Source organism: Anabrus simplex, chromosome 13 (genome assembly GCF_040414725.1).
Source record: "Anabrus simplex isolate iqAnaSimp1 chromosome 13, ASM4041472v1, whole genome shotgun sequence".
NCBI classification, from domain to species: domain Eukaryota; kingdom Metazoa; phylum Arthropoda; class Insecta; order Orthoptera; family Tettigoniidae; genus Anabrus; species Anabrus simplex.
In genome coordinates this window covers 98,401,610-98,422,707 of record NC_090277.1, presented here as the reverse complement: position 1 = coordinate 98,422,707, position 21,098 = coordinate 98,401,610, and the positions used below count along the sequence as shown (strand labels likewise).

Below are 21,098 nucleotides of genomic sequence, written 5' to 3'. Positions count from 1 at the left end.
AGCTTAGTGACCAGTTTCCTTGTGTACACCCCTTAACAAAACCTGTCCTTGGATGAAGGAATGCTGGCTTGGAGTGCCTTCGATTCCAGCGCGGCATCTAAAAAATTGCTGAGCTGCAAGACACAGTGCCCGTGGGCTGAGCTGGGAGCGAATGTGTTAACACTTAGGTTATAAGTCCCCTGTTTCATGAACACATTCCAATATTTGTTATGAAACAATATTGTTAAAGACAAATGAACACATTTCCGTGAGATTTCTGAATGCATTTGGCAGTGAGCATCGTTTGTTTCTTTATATAAAGCATTCAGAGTGGTTGGAATTGTATTTTGTCTCACATGGTTTACATTATTATAGGTTATGATTGGCGGAGATTTCGAAGACATAAACATGTGCAGTAAGAGTCAACAGAAGCTTTATAATGAATACGGGGCAAACGTTTTTATAGATTTAATTTGAAAGTATGCGGGTGTGAAAAATAAAAGAACAGACAGTTATATAACAATATTCAATATATTCGTATATGAGGGTAATCTAAGGCTTCTACAACAGTGGGAAAACGTGATAGTTAATATACATCTTGAAAGATTTACAGGCATTTTTTTTTTACTGTGGGGAAAGTTATGTAATGCCTTGTTAATGCTGCAATGGCAGTGAAAAACACTTTGTACAATTCTACACCCTCTGGTCTTGCATTCATGAGCGTAGTCGCCTACAAATGAAAAGAGTCAGAAGCATATCTAACCACATCTAAGAACCTTAAGCAATTCTACACCCTCTGGTCTTGCATTCATGAGCGTAGTCGCCTACAAATGAAAAGAGTCAGAAGCGTATCTAACCGCATCTAGAACCTTAAGCTATTCCTGCACTGGAGACACTAATACGTTTCAGTCTGTGGGAAACTCTAACCTATTTTGAATTTTCTTTAGTGTATTGTTCATTATCACCTTGGTAATTAGGTATCTTTGTAGAAAACTTTGTTCTGACAACTCGAAGAAGGCATTTTTTTCTTACATCTTCTGGATGCTGCTGTTTTCAAATTTTAACAGCTTTTAAGCAGATTAACAGAGGGCTGGTGTCATGTTAATTTAACACAAGTATTAACAATTTGTTAGTTTTAACAATTCTTGATGAGATCAACATTTTGTTAAGTTGTGTGTGAAGTCTTCTTAACAGCAGTGTTAACACTTAACATTCATTGAAGAAATTTATTTATAACTGTTAGGTTCTTTAGTCCGTCAATAGTATTTTATAAATAAATACATTTAGAAACCACCTGAAAATGCAACAACTTAATTGAAAATAAAATAAAAATATATAAGTGTGTGGTTGAAATGAAATGGCGTATGCCTTTTAGTGGCGGGAGTGTCTGAGGACAAGTTCGGCTCACCAGGTGCAGGTCTTTTGATATGACGCCTGTAGACGACATGCGCGTCATGATGAGGATGAAATGATAATGAAGACGACACATACACCCAACTCCCGTACCAGCGAAATTAACCAATGATGGTTAAATTTCCTGATCCTGCCAGGAATCGAACCCGGTACCCCTGTGACCAAAGGCCAGCATGCTAACCATTTAGCCAAGGAGATGGACTGTGTGTCGAAGACATGAAGGCAAAGAGGCAGAATTGAATAAGCATAGAGGATAAAAACAGGGACTGATCAGTGTTTTCGTTTCCCATTTTCAGACAAGACAAATGCTGGGAATGTCACAGACACTTCCTTCCCACTCCTAGCTCTTTTCTATCCCATCATCGTCATAAGACTTGTTTGTGTTGGTGTGATGTAAACTGAACAGTAAAATTAATTTTGCTTTTACATTTTTATGTGAAAAGATGTATTTTATATTTAACTCAAAATTAGAAGTATGTTTAATGCAAAAGGTTTGATGTTATTTTTAATTCATACATAGGGAATTTCCTTAATATGGGAAGTTTGCATTTTTTATTTAACTTGGAGGGAGGATTTATTTTCAAACTGAAAAATCTGCTTTATATTTGTAATCAGTCATAGAGTGATTATTTAAGATGAAATGTGTGCTTTTAAAAATTGAATAGTTTGTTTTAAACTCAGACATTAAGAGATTTTTATTTTTAAAAAATTGAACAATAATTTTGGGTGATAAAATGAAGTTGTCAAAGGGAACCAACATTTCTCTTTTTCTTTTGATCTACTTGAGAATATCAGGAGTGAAGCATAAGGGGTGCAAGGGAGAAATGCTATAATTTTAAAATTATTCAAATAAATTAGCAATTTTAATACCAACACCTTGTTCACTGCAATTTTGAGAATTGTAGGTTTCTTGCAAATGTTAATGAGCAAAAACAGGGCTAGAAATAAAGGATAAGAACACACACACATGATCACTCCTACCTTACTTCTGTGAGGAAGCACTTAATTTGTTGTTTTGTCATAATATTGAGCTGATTTGTAAACTAGCATGTGTGTTTTTTATGTGAGCTAATATCATAGTTACAGTGGAACCTCAATATGTCGAATCATCTCGGGAACTAAATTTTATTTCGAGTTATCGAAATTTTGACATACAGAGAATACTGTTTTTGAGTACTATAGCACATAATTGAATGATATGTATCTATGGGCTTATACTGAATACATTATTTTTAACAGTATTTAAAATTTAATTATAACCCTTATTATAGTAAATTTTTAGAAGACAGGATATAGTACATACAGTAGTGAAACAAAAAACATACCTCCGTTAACACCTTTGGAAAAAATCCGTTAGTCTCTTCTGCTTGTTACTGTTAACCTTTTCTCCCTTCACATTGACACTTCTCGTCAATACCACGCATCCGAGATTCGTAAATGGAGCTTGTCATCCGTAACTTCCTTGGATGCTTTCGTTCGTGACCTGTAATTAATTCACACTCGAGAAACAGTGAGGCTTCGCCGGTTTTCCGATCATTAGGAGTTTAAATGCTTACAATATAGTGATTATTTTAATCCACCTATTCAATACAAATTGGTTTTGTGTTGCTAGTTCATAATACTACAACACGAATTTACAGGGACATGTTTCGCTTTATTTACAAGCATCTTCAGCCTACATAATTGTCTCAAGGTTAAGACCTGTCATATTTGGATTGTTTTTCCAAATTTTTTTGCTTGAGTATAAATCCATGTTTAATAATAATATGTAAAAAACATAGGAATTATGTACACATTAAAAGTATGACAATATGAATTCCAATGTTGAATTGAAGTAACCCTTAATTCTAAAATACATTGACGTCCAAAACATAGCAACTACAATTTAAAAATTTGGTTAAAATTGTTTTCACAATTACAATGTTGAATTGGAGTAACTCTTAATTCTAAAATACATTGATGTCCAAAACATAGTTACTACAATTTGAAAATTTGGCTAAAATTGTTTTCACAATGCTGTGGTTGATTGAATCAACTGTAATATGGCTTTAAATTTGAGTCATAAATATAAACTGAAGGTTAAAATATAGGAGCCATTTTTTTCTAAAATACATTAATTTCTGGAACACAGTAACTACCGATATTGAGAATTTGGTTAATGCATTGGAGATCACAATTAGAAAAAATGGCTCCTATATTTTAACCTTCAGTTTATACTGTATTTATGACTCAAATTTAAAGCCATATTACAGTTGATTCAATCAACCACAGCATTGTGAAAACAATTTTTGCCAAATTTTTAAATTGTAGTTGCTATGTTTTGGACATCAATGTATTTTAGAATTAAGGGTTACTTCAATTCAACATTGGAATTCATATTGTCATACTTTTAATGTGTACATAATTCCTATGTTTTTTACATATTATTATTAAACATGGATTTATACTCAAGCAAAAAAATTTGGAAAAACAATCCAAATATGACAGGTCTTAACCTTGAGACAATTATGTAGGCTGAAGATGCTTGTAAATAAAGCGAAACATGTCCCTGTAAATTCGTGTTGTAGTATTATGAACTAGCAACACAAAACCAATTTGTATTGAATAGGTGGATTAAAATAATCACTATATTGTAAGCATTTATAGCAAATTTCAATACGGGTCTAATCATGAGATTAGTTACACGTAACATTAGGAGTTTGTTTTTCAGATTCCGTCATATTAGCTCCCAGCATCACTGTGAACCTTTCTCTACTTGTTAACTGGTCCTCACAAACCACAAATGCCGTATTGCACAGTTAATGTTACACAAAATTCGAGTTACAGAGTATTTTTTGCTCCAATGGAGGAAATGTTTGCTTCGAGACATTCGTGTAACCGAATTTTGAGTAATAGAGAAATAAATACACGTGAAGAATAGGACAGATGGCCAGGAAATTGAAGTAACTTTGAGATACTGAAAATTCGAATAATGGAGGGTTGAGATATTGAGGTTTGACTATATTATGTAACTGACTGTATGTTGCATGTTTGTTTCTTGTACCTGGTTAACTTGTTGGATGGCTTTTGTAATGGCTTTGAAGAATCATAATATATCAATACATTATGATCATAATTTCTTGACTGTTTATAAATACTTTTGCATTATTCCCCACGTGACTTTGATTTTGAATAGGATAATATATAGTAATTGCTTAGGTAAAAAAGCTAACAACAGGGAAAATATATAATTTGTGTAGGAAACAGATGGAGAATGGATAGTAAGCACATGTGGATAGAGTACACAAAAGAGAAATGTAACGTCCAAAATTTTTGGCTGCAGACTTCGTCATTGGAGAATAGACACTTTTTTTTTTTGCTAGGGGCTTTACGTTGCACCGACACAGATAGGTCTTATGGCAACGATGGGAGAGGAAAGGCCTAGGAGTTGGATGGAAGCGGCCGTGGCCTTAATTATGGTACAGCCCCAGCATTTGCCTGGAGTGAAAATGGGAAACCACGGAAAACCATTTTCAGGGCTGCCGATAGTGGGATTCGAACCTACTATCTCCGGGATGCAAGCTCACAGCCGCATGCCTCTATGCGCACGGCCAACTCGCCCGGTGAGAATAGAACAAAGACCAGTGTTGAAAAGCAGATACTTTTGTGAGGTAGAGGAAAGAGAGAAGAATAGAGAAAAGGAGCTGTTATCTTACGTTCATTTTAGGTGCTTCCCCACCCTCTTGCTATTAGAGATACTGAAGTTTATTAAAAGACTATTTAATAAGAATAGATTAATATGACCTTTTCTTCCTCTACAAATATTATCATCATCATCCATCTTGAGTTTCCTGAGTATGGTGTGAAACTGCCCTCCTCTTCTGTATTGTTGAGGAGCTACTCCCGCTCCAGTCCTCATTCTTTCACGTCTTGCCCAACATGATCAATCCACTTGTTTCTTGGCCTAACTCTTGTTTTCAGTCGCAGTTTTCAACCATTTTCTTGTTGTTCTATGTGGTTCCAGCCATTTAACATGTCGGAATCATTGATGGAGTTTCATTCTAATTCCAACATAAATGGTCCGTTATCAGACATTATAAATTATCCAGGCTAACTCATTCTTGGTTGCCAGCATTTTACCCCAGTGTCCCAGTTCATTGACTTTAAACATGGGCTTGTTGTCTTACCACTTCATTCGGATCTTTTCTTTTCTTGTTATTAGGACTGTTTTTCATACTTCATCCCCACAGCTTGGAGCTTACGGATATCTCTGCTGGTAATAATAATAATAATAATAATAATAATAATAATAATAATAATAATAATAATAATAATAATAATAATAATAATAATAATAATAATTGTTATTATTATTATTATTATTATTATTATTGTATTAATTGTTATTATTATTATTATTATTATTATTATTATTATTATTATTATTATTATTATTATTATTATTACCAGCTGGTTAGAGTGCAGGTTTCAAGATTGTATGTGTTGATCGGGATTTGTGGATCCCATAGGATTTTTCATACTTGATGGTAAAAATGTGCTCCTTTTTGGATCCGACTGGTAATCTCAGCATGGGACTGATTATCTTCTGTGCCCGTACTGCTTGGATACTTGAAATGCTCCACTTCTTGTAGCTTTTTCCAACCAAAACTATGTTTACTCCTGTTGTTTGCTGACTGACTGACAGCACCAGTGTTTTGGAATGACTGATTTTCAAGTCAGATTTCTTTGAAGATGTCATTCCAGCCATTCATTTTCTGCCGTACTTCTGCTTCTGTTTTTCCCCATATTACTACATCTACAGAAATATCTAGGGAAATTAATAAAAAGCTGAAAAAAATTAGGAATGTTAAAATAGCTTTTGATATTCAGTCTGAAACACTGCATTTCATATCATTCTGTAAAGAGATTTTATGAAGCTTATTAATCCGTATGTAGCCTCCGGGGCTCAGGTGGCAGCATGCAGGGCTCTCACCACTGGGTTCCATGGTTCAAATCCTGGTTACTCTGTGACGTGAGATTTTTGGTGGACAAAGCAGAGGCGTGACAAGTTTTTCTCCAGGTACCCCAGTTTTCCCTGTCATCTTTCATTCCAACGATGCTCTCCAATATCATTCATTTCATCTCCCAGCCATTAATCATTGCCCCAGAGGAGTGCGACAGGCTTTAGCAACAACTATAGGAATAATCAAATGATTCCACCAATATGATAATTCCCTCCTGATTGGAAATTAACATACTATCCTTTATTCCCTTAATAACTGATGCAAAAAATATTATATCAACAGAAGCTTCCTTGAAATACTTCCTAAGAAGCGATAAATTGCAATCAGTTTCGACCTGATCTTAGATGATTACATCATTATTCACTTTTTTAAAAATCCTACCCTTGCCACTAGGGGCTTCATTCATTCCATTCCTGACCCATCAAAATGACTGGAAACAGGCTCTGGATTTTCATTAACCTGTTTGTATATTAACTGATGGGACGCTAAACTGCAGGCTGCTTATGACAAAATCATAGGTGCACTGATGAAATGGCATTGCTTATTCCTAAGCCTGCTCCTGAATGTAGGATTGTTTACAGGACTTTGACAGACTAATCACCAGTTCTGAACGAAGTGAACATTAGACAGAGCCAGGTAGCTCATGTGTGCTTGTTATAAGATCATGGTGCAGCAATAACAGTTTGTTAAAGCTTTGTGTGTTGTGATGTAGAGAATGTAGGAACCTAAGCTTGAGCTTGTGAATGTTGCATGTTGTGTTTGTGTTCAGCTACAAGGCACTGCTGGAAGAACACGAGGAACTGTTGGCCCGTTGGAGACAACAAGCTGTGGGCCCAGACTGGAGAGGTCTCTACCAGCAAGCTCAAGAAAGGTGGGTCTCCCTACATGTCCAATTATAACTGCTTAACTCATAACTTTTATTGTTTTGCAATCAAATTTAACAAAAGATTTTACTAAGAATTGTGTACTGTTAAATGTCATTTGATAACATTCCATTCGAAGAAGCTAAACGACCAGTCAGAACATTACTTTTTTTTTTTTTTTTTTAAACAATGTATTTTGTGTCAGGTACCGTCAAGAGACTGAAGAATGGCAGCGTAAGCTGACAAATGCTGAAAATGCTCTGGAGCAGACTTCACAGCGGTGTGAGCTCTTGGGTCAGGAGTTGTCCAACGAACAAGATTCTGTCCAGCAGCTGAGAGGTCAGGTGGCAGATCTGAGTGAGCGTCTAGCCCGTGGCATCGAGGAGAATGAGAGCCTGTACAGGCGCGTGAGGGCTGCGGGCGGAGGACTGAGCGCTTCTCGAGAACGTGGGCGTAGCGTGGACTCGTTGAGCGACCTTACCAACATCGACCTAGATCTCAACCTCAGTCAGATGGACAAGGAAAGGTAAGGTTTTTCTTACTTTATTATTCTCCAAATTCAAGGATGATGTTGCAAATTTGATAGTTGAGGAGAAACAGCTGATAATACTCTTACCTGCCAAAGACTAACAGTTTGAAATAGGGGACAATTTGTGGTAATTTTTGGCTTGTAGTCAAGTTTTGCAGCTAGGTTGAGCAGATTGAATGGTAAAGTCTGATGCCTGAGCTCTCGGGACAAACACGAAAGGAACCCAATGGAACCTTTAATTATGTATATTCTAATACAGGGTTATCAAAAAAGAATACCCATGTTTTAAAAAATTGCTGCTTCAACTTTGATGGACATGTTGAGGTGATTGTGGTCTCAAACTGAGGAGGCAAAAAGGGAGATTTTTTTTAACTCTTTGCTAGCAGTCTTTATCAGACCTTGACCTTTAGAGACTATGAAGCTGGACTCTGTAGTCAGAGAACACGGGTGATACAAGCGGGCCACGTAACACTAAATATCAGATGATTCAACTTCATTAATGCTTATGTATATCATCCCATTTCGGAACACAACAATTAAGCCAACGTTATACAGATACCAGTTGAAACACGCCAAAGGACCCGAAAACATCGAAACAGAAAGACCTCCAGCTCAAGATTGTTTTAATGATCAACATTCCACAGTTTTTTAAAAACTTTTTAACTAACATTTCATTGTGTGTTTCTATTGTTTGTAAATTTATACATGTCTTACTGAGGATGACCCAATGCCGGGTCGAAACATGTCTATTTATATGTGAAGTTTCATCTTAATAGGATGTAAAATATGTAGTGTTGACTAGGAGGATTAAAATAGTTTTGTACAATTTTTAAGAAGACCTTGGACTTGACCAGATGAAGCAGCCCTTGCTATGAATAGCACGTATAATCAATTTAAAGAAATGTACTGAATGCTCAGTTTGCGAATGGTGGGATTGGTAGAGGTGGCCCTATTCACTGGCTGCCTAGAAAGCTCGATCTCATTCCAGTGGACTTCTTACATTAAAAACATTGTTTAGGATGAGAATTTATGCGACTTAGTGCATCTCAGAAAAGGGATCACTGCCCGTCATCACTGCAGATATGCTACAGCATATGAGACAAGAAACTGATTATTGATGCGATGTCTCTCATGCCACTAATGCAGCACATACAGAAATTCATAAAGGTCATTTGACATGGACTATAATTTTGACTATATATATATATATACACACACACTATATTTCTGGTGCTGTCTCATTATTTTTTGAGCTTACTTCAAGATGTTAAAGTGAAGGAGGAGTCCGATGTGAGGTGATGAATTGATGTTGCAGGCTTTCTATAGATTGGGCCTTGTAAATCCCTTAAAAGAGCAAATATTGCCTCCACCTTTTGTAGATCACACACAAGAACCAACACGTTTCCTCCTTATTGTTTTCAGGGTCCTGGAAGAATACGATGAGCTACGGGGCCGATTCGAGAAGGCTGTGCAGGAGATCCGGGCCATGAAGCGTGAACTACGGGAGTCGCACGCCCTGTACGATGACTTGGAATTGGTGTGCATCACGTTACGACAGGATGCTAAGAGAAGGGAAGACGCAGACAGAGCACAAGCATCGCTCATGGCCTCGCGCATTGAGGATCTGACTTTGAAGTTGAGTGCAGCAGAGAAGCAGGTATGTTATTCGCTTTAATGTATTAACCTCTGTCTTCCATGACAACACCCTGTGTAATAACTTAGGTAGATGATGTGAGATTTTTGCAGGACAAATTAGAAATTGTAACAGAAAATCTGTGGGTTTTTTTTTATTTTTTGGATGTTTCTTTGTACATTGCTGCACGATCAATTAGTCTTAATAATAAACAAAAGAAAAGGAGGCTGGCGTTTCTTGGACATCTATACAGAATGAACGCAAACAGACTTACCAAACAGATATTTGATTACTTCTGAAAAAAAAAAAAAAAGACCACTACAGCATGGATTAAGGAAACGAAGAAGGATATGGAAAGGTTAAGCATCTTGGAAGACCAGCTGTTAGAAAGGAATACGTTTAGGAACACTGAAGAATTTGGAAGGTGTTCAAGCCGCAGGAAGAACTAGGAAGACCGGAAGAGCCTGGACAGATGAACAACGGAAGCAGGCCAGCGAACGCATGAAGGAGTATTGGACGAAAACTCCACACAAAGAGAAAGAAATGAAGTTGTAGCGTGATCCTTAGTGGTCCATTCGCTTGTAAAAAAAAAAAAAAACAATTTATAACTTTTATATCAGTTTTATACACCATTTATGTGCAATTTGTTACTATTAAACCGTGCATAAGCCTCCTTTGTATCCATCTGTTATATTTATTAACATTATTGCTTATACAGGCCAGGACCCTTGTGTAAACAGCGAGTGGCAAAAAAAAAAAAAAGATAAAACAAGTGATCATTGTACAATTAGTATAGTGGTATCTATTGTCTGCAGTAATGTAATTGTGGTAAAATATCTGACATCCTTTAAAAACACATTGAAAGAATGGAAAAGAACATTGATAATCTCCACAATATTTATAAGACATAAAACTTAGAATATTTAGAGGTTATAGAGGCTGGAAATTTCCGTAAAATGAAACACTTCATAAAAGATGGACTGACCCATTTCTCCAGGATGACAAAAGTCTTAAAATGAAACATCAATTTGAGAATTAGTATGCTTGAATTTTCATTAACACAGTCAGAAATGACTTAAGAGAAGACCTGTGTTGTATACAAGGAACTTGGTATATGGTAACACAACATAAAGTTTATTGCTTCAATAGTTTTATACAGTATTTACAAAAAATATAATGAAACTTGTCTTGAAGCTTGATTGATTGCACGCAGTTAATGCTGTTATTAAATGATAGACTGAAAGTCTGTGGCACAAATATATATTTACAGAGAGAGAGAGAGAGTCCTATATACACATTCACACCTATCTTGAGGAGATAGTCTATTTCACTGGGAAATGTCCTTGGATAGTCGAAAACTATCTGCTGTGGGATAACAAGCGTAACTTGTAGGGAGAGTCGCGTTAGTAGAATACTAGTATTGGACTTAGACTTGCAAGGAACTTGCATCAATATCTTAATTCGCAGAATGCTAAGATAGTCATCGGAGTACTGGTGAGGACTTTAGAGTGTAGCAGAATGCTTGATTCTGGGCTCGACGTGGCTACAGGAATTAGGGAAGATGAGGCAATGTCCGGAGGTGAGACCTCACGACCAGCAATCAGTCCACCTGTTCAAGATACATTTTTAAGAGGAATGCCTCCGTGTTTGACTTGCGGTGTGGGCTGGTCGTTGGACACTGGGATAGTCCTTGGTAAGGCTAGGAACGCCGCTCCTTATATATCGCTTGGCTGACGTCACAGACGAGCATGCCAGGTGCAGTGCAGTCCTCTCGTAGGCTCTGGAAACATCGGTGATGTGGCGGGTAGAGGAGCTTGTAGGCGCGGAGCTTGAGCGCGGAGGACACACACAACAACCTGTATCTAGCGAACTTCAAGTTCTCACAGCACTACAGACATGGGCACGGAATGAGGTTAGTAATTATTATTAGTGGGTCAATTATTACTAACGAGAATTATCTACTGCTGGAATATCCATATTCTGTATGTTCTGTATGTCCAGTCCTTGTCCCGTTTTTATTCTTTGTTTATTCAAACATTCTACTCTATTTGCGGTACCACACGGCTTCTCAAAAGGTTTTACTCCTAGATAACCAGCAAAAGCGATCATAAAGATGGTGGACATGATGAAATATGTCAGTGAACTGCAAGAAGAGATTCTTACAGCTTGGAACATGTGTACACATACAGTATAGTAATCCAATGTGTATACCACATTTATTAATAAGAAAAATATGCAATGCTTATACAGGGTTTATTCAATATAAGTGTTAAAAAACTGGATAAGGACTTTTTTATAAGTAAGGTTGTTTTAAAAATTCTTTATCAATCTAGAACTGTGCAAGGAAATTATTTTTGGCCAGTTTTGCACCTTTCAGTTATTAGCTAACTATAACTATCAGTGTTCTCCCCAGAAATTTTTGTCGGCCAGGTGGCAGGAAAGAGTAACCGGTTGGGGAATACTACATAAAAAATTAATATGATAAAATTTTAATTTATTACCCTCAGGTCATTAACAGTATTATCAGACAGGTAAACATTAACTGGAAAATTGAACTATTTTAGTGTTATTATCACGAACAAGACATAACAGAGTATTTTGAACTTATAGCATTCTACTGCTCATTCATAATTACGTAACACAATGGTTTACCACTCTGTTGCTGTGGAGTGCCATGCGGGGTTGCGACGTCATGCGAAATCGAGTGTCTGCACGTGATTCCACGCTAATCCAGGCACCATTACATAAAAACAGCTTCATGGTCCGTATCGCACTTCAATAGATTCACAATTAAGTATTTATTTATTTTCCACCTAGTCGATACCACTCGAGCACATCACTACATGATAATCAAACATTTAAACTCCGATGTAATTGACGCAATTATGCTGACAATAATGATTTTTTACTTAAATAAACAGTTTTACAGTGTTTCCACTTTAATTTGGAACACTCAGCGACATAAATATGTATTAATATCTAGGTTATGTTAGACTGGCGATCTGTAAAAATGTCCTAGGGAGAACACTGACTATAGTGATCCAACTTGTTTGTAAATGTGGAAGAAAATTGCACAATGAAATATACAGTTATTCAAAACAAAATAAATTGGTGCTTGGTATCGTATAAATTCTTTACAGGTTTGCTTTTCTAGGAGACAATTCAAACTACAGATATAATGTTTGTTGTGGATGTCTACGGGGTTTGTATCTGGATGGAATATTAAACACATGGAATGTACAATACCATGTCCTCATTCCTTTTTTTTTTTGAGTGACTATACAATTTGGCAGGTTACAGAAATGAAATTTGCAGTGATTCGTAGGGAATAAATTGACAGAAGCAACTTTTTGTCTTTTGGTAATCCCTGATTCTGGAAAAGTATTGCTTGATAATAAATCGATATACTGGGTTTGTGAATTGTATATGGAATGTGAATTGTGCAGATATTTAATAATCACAATGACTTTTACAGGTGCGAGGATTGAAGCAGAAGTTGGCCAAGTCCGAGTCTCGAGAGAAGCGACGCTCTCTGTCTCTCAAGGGAAGAGAGTCCTTCCAGATCTGTAAAGAGCTGGAGGAGAAGTTGGGAGAATTAGAAGCAAAGATCTTAGCCCTGGAGACTGGGAAACCTCTTGTTAATGGAACAGTGAAGAGTTCCCGAGTTTGCCGGAGTGAATCGCCGCAACAGAGCTCCAAGAAAGAGGAGGACAGCCTGAAAGCTTCTTCATCTCGTTTGCGGAGGAAATCTCTGGATAGTGCTACCAGTTCCGAACCTATGAAGGTACAAAAACCTTACCGTAAAATGGCTCTTTGAAATCTTCCAGTAAGGTTCTTATTGCTACAGAAGCTTGTTCAGTTTAACTAATTTTCAAGGCTTCCCACCTTACGAGTGGTGGCCACCACCATCATTTGTATTCTTTTGGAGTCCTACAAAAAATAAATTTCCATATTCCAGATAGATGCACAAGATGTTGTCATACACTGTTCACAGACTGTCATAGATTTTACTTTGCATTCCATGACTCAATTGAAGGAACAGTCAGATCTATAAACAAAGTGAATATTGATATATATTTAATTGCACGTTGTCAAATTTAAGAAATCGCTTGTACTAGGGATGCCATATCACCAACCTAAGAAAAGAGGACACAGTCTACTGATGGAATCACTGCACCTTAATAACTTTTATCCTCGATGATGCCAAAATATTATATGCCAGAAAACTGAATCTTAATGAGTTCAAGTTTCATTATGATACAGGTTCTCCACCAATCAGAGTTCAGATTTTCATTATAATGCAACTGTTTGAGCAATTAGGTAAGAATAGCATCGCACCTGTGCTCAACGCACTAGCTTCGCACTTTGCAAATGTCGGACACACATATCAACATCAATGCACCTTCTGCTTCCAATATTCCACAACCACACGGCACATTTCCGCAAATTCACTTCACCAACTGTACAATAAACAATTTGTATTTGAAATAAAGCTAGGTTATGATATTCTTCTATCAAAGCTTTGAAAACTTATGACATTGTCAAGGTCTCTTGATCCACTCACGAAAAATCAATAACCCAGTGCATGCGCTCTGCGCTCTGTTCTGTAAAACAGTTAAATTGAAATAATAAATATGGTAGTTCAACCTATTCAATACAAGTAAATAAGAGATGTAGAGATTACATTCTTATTTAATTAAAAGTGGAAATGGTACCGGTTTTGACCCTCGTCTGGGTCATCATCAGCCGATTATAACTCGAAAAACAATGCATAAGTAAGAAAGAAGTTAACGGTCAAGTCCACACAATATCAGTTGAAGAGGCGATATGGCGGGGGTAGGCACTGTAAAATTCAGACGAAGTGGAATGTAAGTCACTTAAAAGAAGTGCTGATGCTCAGAAGATTATGCATTTTAAGTGACTTACATTCCACTTTGTCTGAATTTTACAGTGCCTACCCCCGTCAATTTTACATCGCCTCTTCAACTGATATTGTGTGGACTTGACCATTAACTTCTTACTTACGCATTGTTTTTCGAGTTAAAACCGGCTGATGATGACCCAGACTGGGGTCGAAACCGGTACCATTTCCACTTTTAATTAAATAAGAATGTAATCTCTACATCTCTTATTTACTTGTATTGAATAGGTTGAACTACCATATTTATTATTTCAATTTAACTGTAAATTTGTTTCTTTCTCACCAACTTCTCGCAATGGTCGTTATCATGCGGTGCACAGGGCTGCCAACTCTTGACCTAGTTTTCAACTTACAAACTAGCGGATTGGTTTGGACTGTGACCGAGCAAAGGGGGATCTGGGGGCGTAAACCTCCAGGTTAGGGCCGCAAAGCGGCTTTAGGCTTCTAGCATTCCGTACGGTGAGAGCAGCGCGTTCAAAATGCTGAAGTATTTTATCATGCCTGCTAGCGACAAAGCCATTGGTTTGTACTGTACATTGTTTCGTTACAGATTGTATTTAGTTGTATTTTTATTGTGTGCGGGTTGGTAACAGAATGCATTTCACTTCGTTGCTGGGAATTACGTCATATCCAATTGTATCTCGGCCAATGGAAATGCTACAGCGCACTTAAGCAATGAATAATGGCATGAGATAAATTATATTAGGTTATAAAAGCACACATGCTTCTGAGGGAAGGCGGGTGGGTCCCTGGCTGTCGCAGTGAACACACCTCTCCTCTACAAATTATTCCACATAAGATTTGTAACATTTCAAATCTCTTATGATGCTATAAAACTTATGTTGCACATACTGAATTTCTACCCCAAAACGAGGTAGCTTAACCAAGTGGTGAATGTACACAATTTTGGTAACTAGGTTTCGAGATCATGCTCAACTGATATAAATTGATTTTAATGGCAGCTCGTGATTGGCTGGATGTCTGTGTTTCCGTGCGCAACTGCCAGATAGAGCCGAAATCAGCCAGAATGTCAATTTAGAAGCTATAAAGTTCAGAGTATAAGTGGTTTTTTTTTCCTTCTGCTTGACTGTACTATATTTGTATAATTTTTGTAAGTTCTTTCTTATGTCTCATAGATTCATTTATCATCATCATCAGCATGATCATTGTGTGGAATTTGCCTGATAGTTATTTTGTGATTTTTTTTTTTCCCCCCCTCCTCCATAAAGGTCCTGATCCGGTTGACTTCACTGGAAGCAAAGGTCGCCAAAGCAACTGAGAAGATTGTGAAATCATCTGGAGAGCAGGAGAATTCTCAGGCAGTGGCAGTCAACATCGAGAGTCCTCAGGAATCCAGTGAACTAGAGGAACTGCTCTCCAAGTCGAGAGACAAAGTACAGGAGTGCTTATCTCTGATAACGTCTCTCAAGAAATCGGCTTCCAACAAAAGCGACATGGGAGATAACTTCTCTTCGTTAGAACAGTGTTTATCTGAAGTGAAAGACATTCTTCAGCAGTGCAACGCAAGGTGCGGGGACATGGAGGTTGTAGTCGACGATGTTCAAGATGCAGTGAAAGATTCTGTACAGTGCGTCGTCAGTCGCTTGGAGAATGTGTTACGGACAAAGTTGTCTTCCGTGTTGGAGAAACGAGATGCAATGCGCAAGGCCGGTACGCTTAACAATGAGGCTCACGTTCGTCTTCTTGCTGAAAAGTTAGCCTACGAAACTGTTCTCGTGCAGAGAATTGCGCAAGCAGTCTCTCGGTGTGAGGATGGTTCTCATAGGTTCAGGAAGTGGGTGATGGACAATGAGATACTGGAAAGTAGTCGTCTTATCGCAGCTCTCAAGTCAAAACTTAGCGGCAAGGATGACAACGAGCACTGTTGTGAAACCTCGGTCGAGTACTTGACCAGAGTGTTGTCACAGAAATTACTCCTTCAGAGGCAGCTAGCATTGCAAAACTCTAGTGTTTCATCGTTGCAATCCGACTCGGGGATACAAAGTCAACCAACAAGTCGACCTAGTTCAGGTATTATAGAGTTGCTTCTGAAACGTCAGAGAGAGTTAGATGTTCGGGTACGGGAATACAGGACTTCTAAACTAAACCAGCTAGCTCAGGCATTGGCAAATGAAACCTTGAGTAATACCAATGAAAATAAGGAAATGTCAGCTAGTTCTGTTGAGGATAGAATGATCAGGGAGGCGTGGAGCATGGCTCAAGAAGCGGTGAATCGTGAATTGATTCAAGCGGAGATATCGCACGTTACGATGCGATGCGGTCAGATGTACGAAGCAAATCTGGCTGCGGAACAAGAGGCTATGTTTACGTTTCTAGGCAATCACCGGTCGATCCTCGAACAGTGGTCGGATTCAGTGGAAGAAATCCTCAGGCAAGAGATGGAGTCTGGCATCGAAGAATTGACCAAGAAATACGAGGATTATCTTTCGAAATGGAAAAACGAAACTTCATCGAAACGAAAAAGTCATCACGACGAAGATGCAAAACAATCGAGAAAACTGTTGATGGAATTTGCTGATGTGACCGCACACAAGGCGCTGGTCGATGCTCGGATTGCAATGTTGCTCCGTGAAGCTCCTTCTGTTGGTTCTCCAAGTATTAAAAGTGGGGAAAACAAAGGGAATATCAGGGAAAATGTGTCGGGTTTGCTTAGTTCTGACCCTCTCCTGTCTCAGTTAGACGATAACAGGCAGGAAGAGTTTTTAGCTTGTGCTGAATTCGAGTACCTGTTTGAGGGCTTCGCAAAGCAGTGCACAGCGTCTCTTTTGGAGGATAACTATCTTAGTGGGATGAAATCTACAAAAGAACAGGAATCTATCGAGGAAGTGATGAAGTCGCTGCAGTGCGTTGAGGATGGCTTGGAGAAGCTAAGGAAATCGGTAACATCTGTGGAGTTCTCGGAAGAAATGGAAGTGGAGACGGAGAAATCTTGTTCGGAAGCAACGTGGGATAACGTAAATTCCAAGTGCACAGTCCTTCGTGAACAAATGTCGAGTCTGACAGAAAAGTTTCTCCATTGTCATCGATGTCAACAGTTGCAGGAAGCTGTCCGTCGTCTGGGGGAGGAGCACGAGGACCAGTTGCAAGAGCTGCGACTGAGTCACGATCGAGAGATGGTGCAGCTGAGGGGAGAACTGGAACTGCAGCATCGCTCGCTGGTGAGTATACAACATGTTAGAACTTATTTGATTTATTCTTCAGTTAGAAAGGTATACATATAAAGCACAGTTCAAATATTATATTCTTTGTGACCAGAACTTGGCTACTTCTAGTGGAGTAATGAAGGTCTTTAGTAGGTCTACAGGAGGCTAGACACAGTTGGCATTGCAGCAAATGTTGTACAGTATGGACTTCTCCATATTCACAGTGAATATCATTCTTATCAGAGTATCCCCATCTGGTTAATCATCATCATCAATGTCCCACTCCAGTCTCCTGGGTGTGGTTAACAAGCCTCCTCCACTCCTTTCTGTCCTTCCACTTTTCCTGCTCCATTACTTTGCAATATCCAATCCAGCTTCTCTAATGTCCTTCCAAATCTGATCCATCCACCTTCTTCTCGGTCTTCCAACTGGTCTCTTTCCCTTAACTTCTCTTTCCAATTCCCTTCTTGCTATCCGTTCCTTTCCCATTCTTTTTATATGTCTGAACCATCAAAGTCTCGCTTTCTGTATCTTCTGTACTAACGGTTCTATATTTAGCTTTTCTCTGATTTTAAAAATTTGAATTCTATCTCTTCTTGTCTTTTTAACCGATGTCTTAAAAATTTTCATTTCTACTGCTTGGATCTTACTATCTTGTCTCTTATTAGTTACCAGCGTTTCTAGTCCTATGTTACAATTAGTATTAAATACTGTTTATATAATGTTAATTTCGTTCTCTTGGGTACTTTGTCAACCCATAAAAGCTCTCTGACTTGATGATAAAATGTTGTACCTTTACTTAGTCTTTTATTAATTTCATGATTGAATTCATTACTTCCATTAATAATGCTACCCAGATATGTAAACTGTTCTACATTCTCTAACTGTTCGCTGTCTTTGTTCATTTGGCTTCTCTTTTTCTCTTTTCCACAGTGCATGACTACAGTTTTCTTTTTACTAATTACCATTCCAAACTCCTTCAGATTTTCATTCAAAATGTTCAGTCTCGTTTGTACTTCCTTTTCTCCCTTTCCCGAAATCACCACATCATCTGCAAATACCAAAGCATTCACTTCATCACTACTGATACTCTGTTTTACACGTTTTATGATTTCATCCATCAATTTAATAAACAATAATGGCAACAGCGCACTTCCTTGCTTGTGACCTTTTTTTGTATACTTCCCACTCCAGATTTCAATCTATTCAGGGACTTCCAAGTCAGCCATTCCTTGTCATGGCCAGGAGGCAAAATTCTTCTCCAACTAGTGGATAGGTAGGTTGTAGTCTTTCATAGTTGTAACCTAGCTTTTCCACTGGAGGTTCTAAGTTCCTTTGATGTTCTAAGAAAGCTCTTCTTTGATTTCAGTCATTGTGGATGTGGTTTGTACCCATGCAGGAGAGGGTTCTTTCCTGCTTCACTTTCTTTCCTTGTTAGCAGCTATTTCTCTTTCAATATTGGTTGATGCTATTCCCTCGAGGTGGTGAAGCCCTTCAACGGGAGTGGACTTCAAGCAGCCTGTTATAATTGTACAGATTTCATTGAGAGTTACATCCACCTGTTTGGCATGTGTGGAACTATACCAAACAGGAATAACATAGCGCCATTGCAGAAGTATCAGGATGACTTCTGCACTGTGATCTGACCACTTTCTTGAGATGGTTCCTGGTGGACACCTTTGACTTGCAGTTCATGCAGTGCTTCTTGAAAGTAAGAGATCTGTCGAGAGTCACTCCTAGATATTTTGTATTGTCGCAGTGTTCTGGTTTGACCTCTGACGAGACTGTCTTTGACTTGCGAGTGGTTTCCCTGTTTCTCAAATGAAAAACGCATACTTGTGTCTTTGAGGGGTTTAGTTTGAGCTGGATTATACTGTAGTATCTGGAAGAGAGAACTTCAAGGGCATTCGTAAGGGTTTTCTCTACTGATTTGAAATCTTTGCTCTGGATGATCAGAGCAAGGTCATCAGCATACAAGAAACTCCTGCTATTAGGAGCTGTGCATTTGTTGTTTGTGTGTATATATATATATATATATATATATATATATTGAAAAGGATAGTAGCCAGTGCACTTCCCTGGGGAATGCCGTTCTTCTGTAGTCCCCATCATGAATGCTGTTGTTGGAATTAGACAAAAAATCTTTAAAATTGCATTTTTAGATAAAAAAAGTAAACTCGTGTCTTCATCCTGAGTTGATGCAGCTCTTTTCAGGCACACCCCCAATGGAGGTGAGCTGCATGTACCATTTCAACCACATACCAGCCCTCCTGCCATTCTTAAATTTCTGGCAGTACCGGGAATCGAACCCAGACCTCCAAGGACGACAGCTAATAGTGCTAACCGTTACGCTATGGAGGCGGATGCATTTTTAGGTGACAAATCAACAAAATTTTGGGCTGCCACTTTTTGTTTCAGATGGTAATTTCCCTTCTTCATCATCCTCCTTGTTTTCTCTTATCCAGCTCCTGCTGGGTTGGGGTATTTATGGCACTTCTTCACCTCCCTCTCTCCTTCGACAATTCCTCTTGAATCATTTTGTCCCAGTCCAGGTTTCTTCCTCTTGCACTCCTTTTTATTGAATCAATGCACCTTGTTCTAGGTCTCCCCACTATTGCCTTTCCCTCAAACTTCATCTCCATCATCTTTACATGCCCAAACCATCTTCATTTACTCCTATCACCAAGTTCGATAGCTGCAGTCGCTTAAGTGCGGCCAGTATCCTGTAATCGGGAGATAGTGGGTTCGAGCCCCACTGTCAGCAGCCCTGAAGATGGTTTTCCATGGTTTCCCATTTTCACGCCAGGCAAATGCCGGGGCTGTACCTTAATTAAGGCCACGGCCGCTTCCTTCCACTTCCTAGGCCTTTCCTCTCCCATCGTCGCCATAAGACATATCTGTGTCGGTGCAACGTAAAGCAAATAGCATTTATTCCTATCAATTCTCTCATTTAGATTTTCCATTCCGACCTTCTTTTGCACATCTTTGTTTCTCAGTTTGTCTTTCCTATTATACAAGGGTAATCCCAAAAATAAGGTCTCCTAATTTTTTTATAAATACGGAACTCTGTTCGTGTGGCTATTGGTCACAATATTGTGAAGAGTGTTTTCCGCACTCGCATATAAACATGCGCATGCCGCGCTGAGGCACTCAGTCTTGGCTTGGCAGCCCTCGAGAATGGAGCTCCCATTGGATGTTACTGCGAAGTGTGCGCAGTTATTCGGTTTTTGAACGCAAAATGTACTGAACCGATTGAAATCCATCACCAGTTGACAGAAGTGTATCGTGAGTCGTGCATGGATGTCAAAAATGTTCGTAAGTGGTGCAGAGAGCTTGCAGCCGGTCGGACTGAAATTCATGGTGAAGGAACAAAGGAGTGGGAGACCGTCAGTTTCCATCGAGACAGTCGTGAAGGTTGAGCAAATCATGCGTGAAGATCGGCAGATCACCCTGGATGATCTCTGCACTTTGGTTCCTGAGGTTTCCCAAAGCGCCGCTCACAACTTCCTGAACAGCATGGCAGCGAGCTGGTATGACATGGGCATACATACCTGTCACAGCGTCTACAAAACTGCATCGACCGAAATGGTGAT

At 38.6% G+C, this 21,098-nt stretch overlaps 1 protein-coding gene across 1 annotated transcript in view; it reads left to right on the top strand.

The window, feature by feature from the left end:
* The window catches only part of osp (outspread), a 558,133-nt gene that overhangs the window by 486,934 nt on the left and 50,101 nt on the right, over window positions 1–21,098 (top strand). Inside the window, exons 16-20 of the mRNA XM_067157021.2 lie at window positions 7,165–7,266; window positions 7,464–7,784; window positions 9,210–9,444; window positions 12,896–13,204; window positions 15,571–17,520. Of these exons, the coding sequence (XP_067013122.2) occupies window positions 7,165–7,266; window positions 7,464–7,784; window positions 9,210–9,444; window positions 12,896–13,204; window positions 15,571–17,520 (2,917 nt within the window). The remainder of the gene's footprint in view (window positions 1–7,164; window positions 7,267–7,463; window positions 7,785–9,209; window positions 9,445–12,895; window positions 13,205–15,570; window positions 17,521–21,098) is intronic.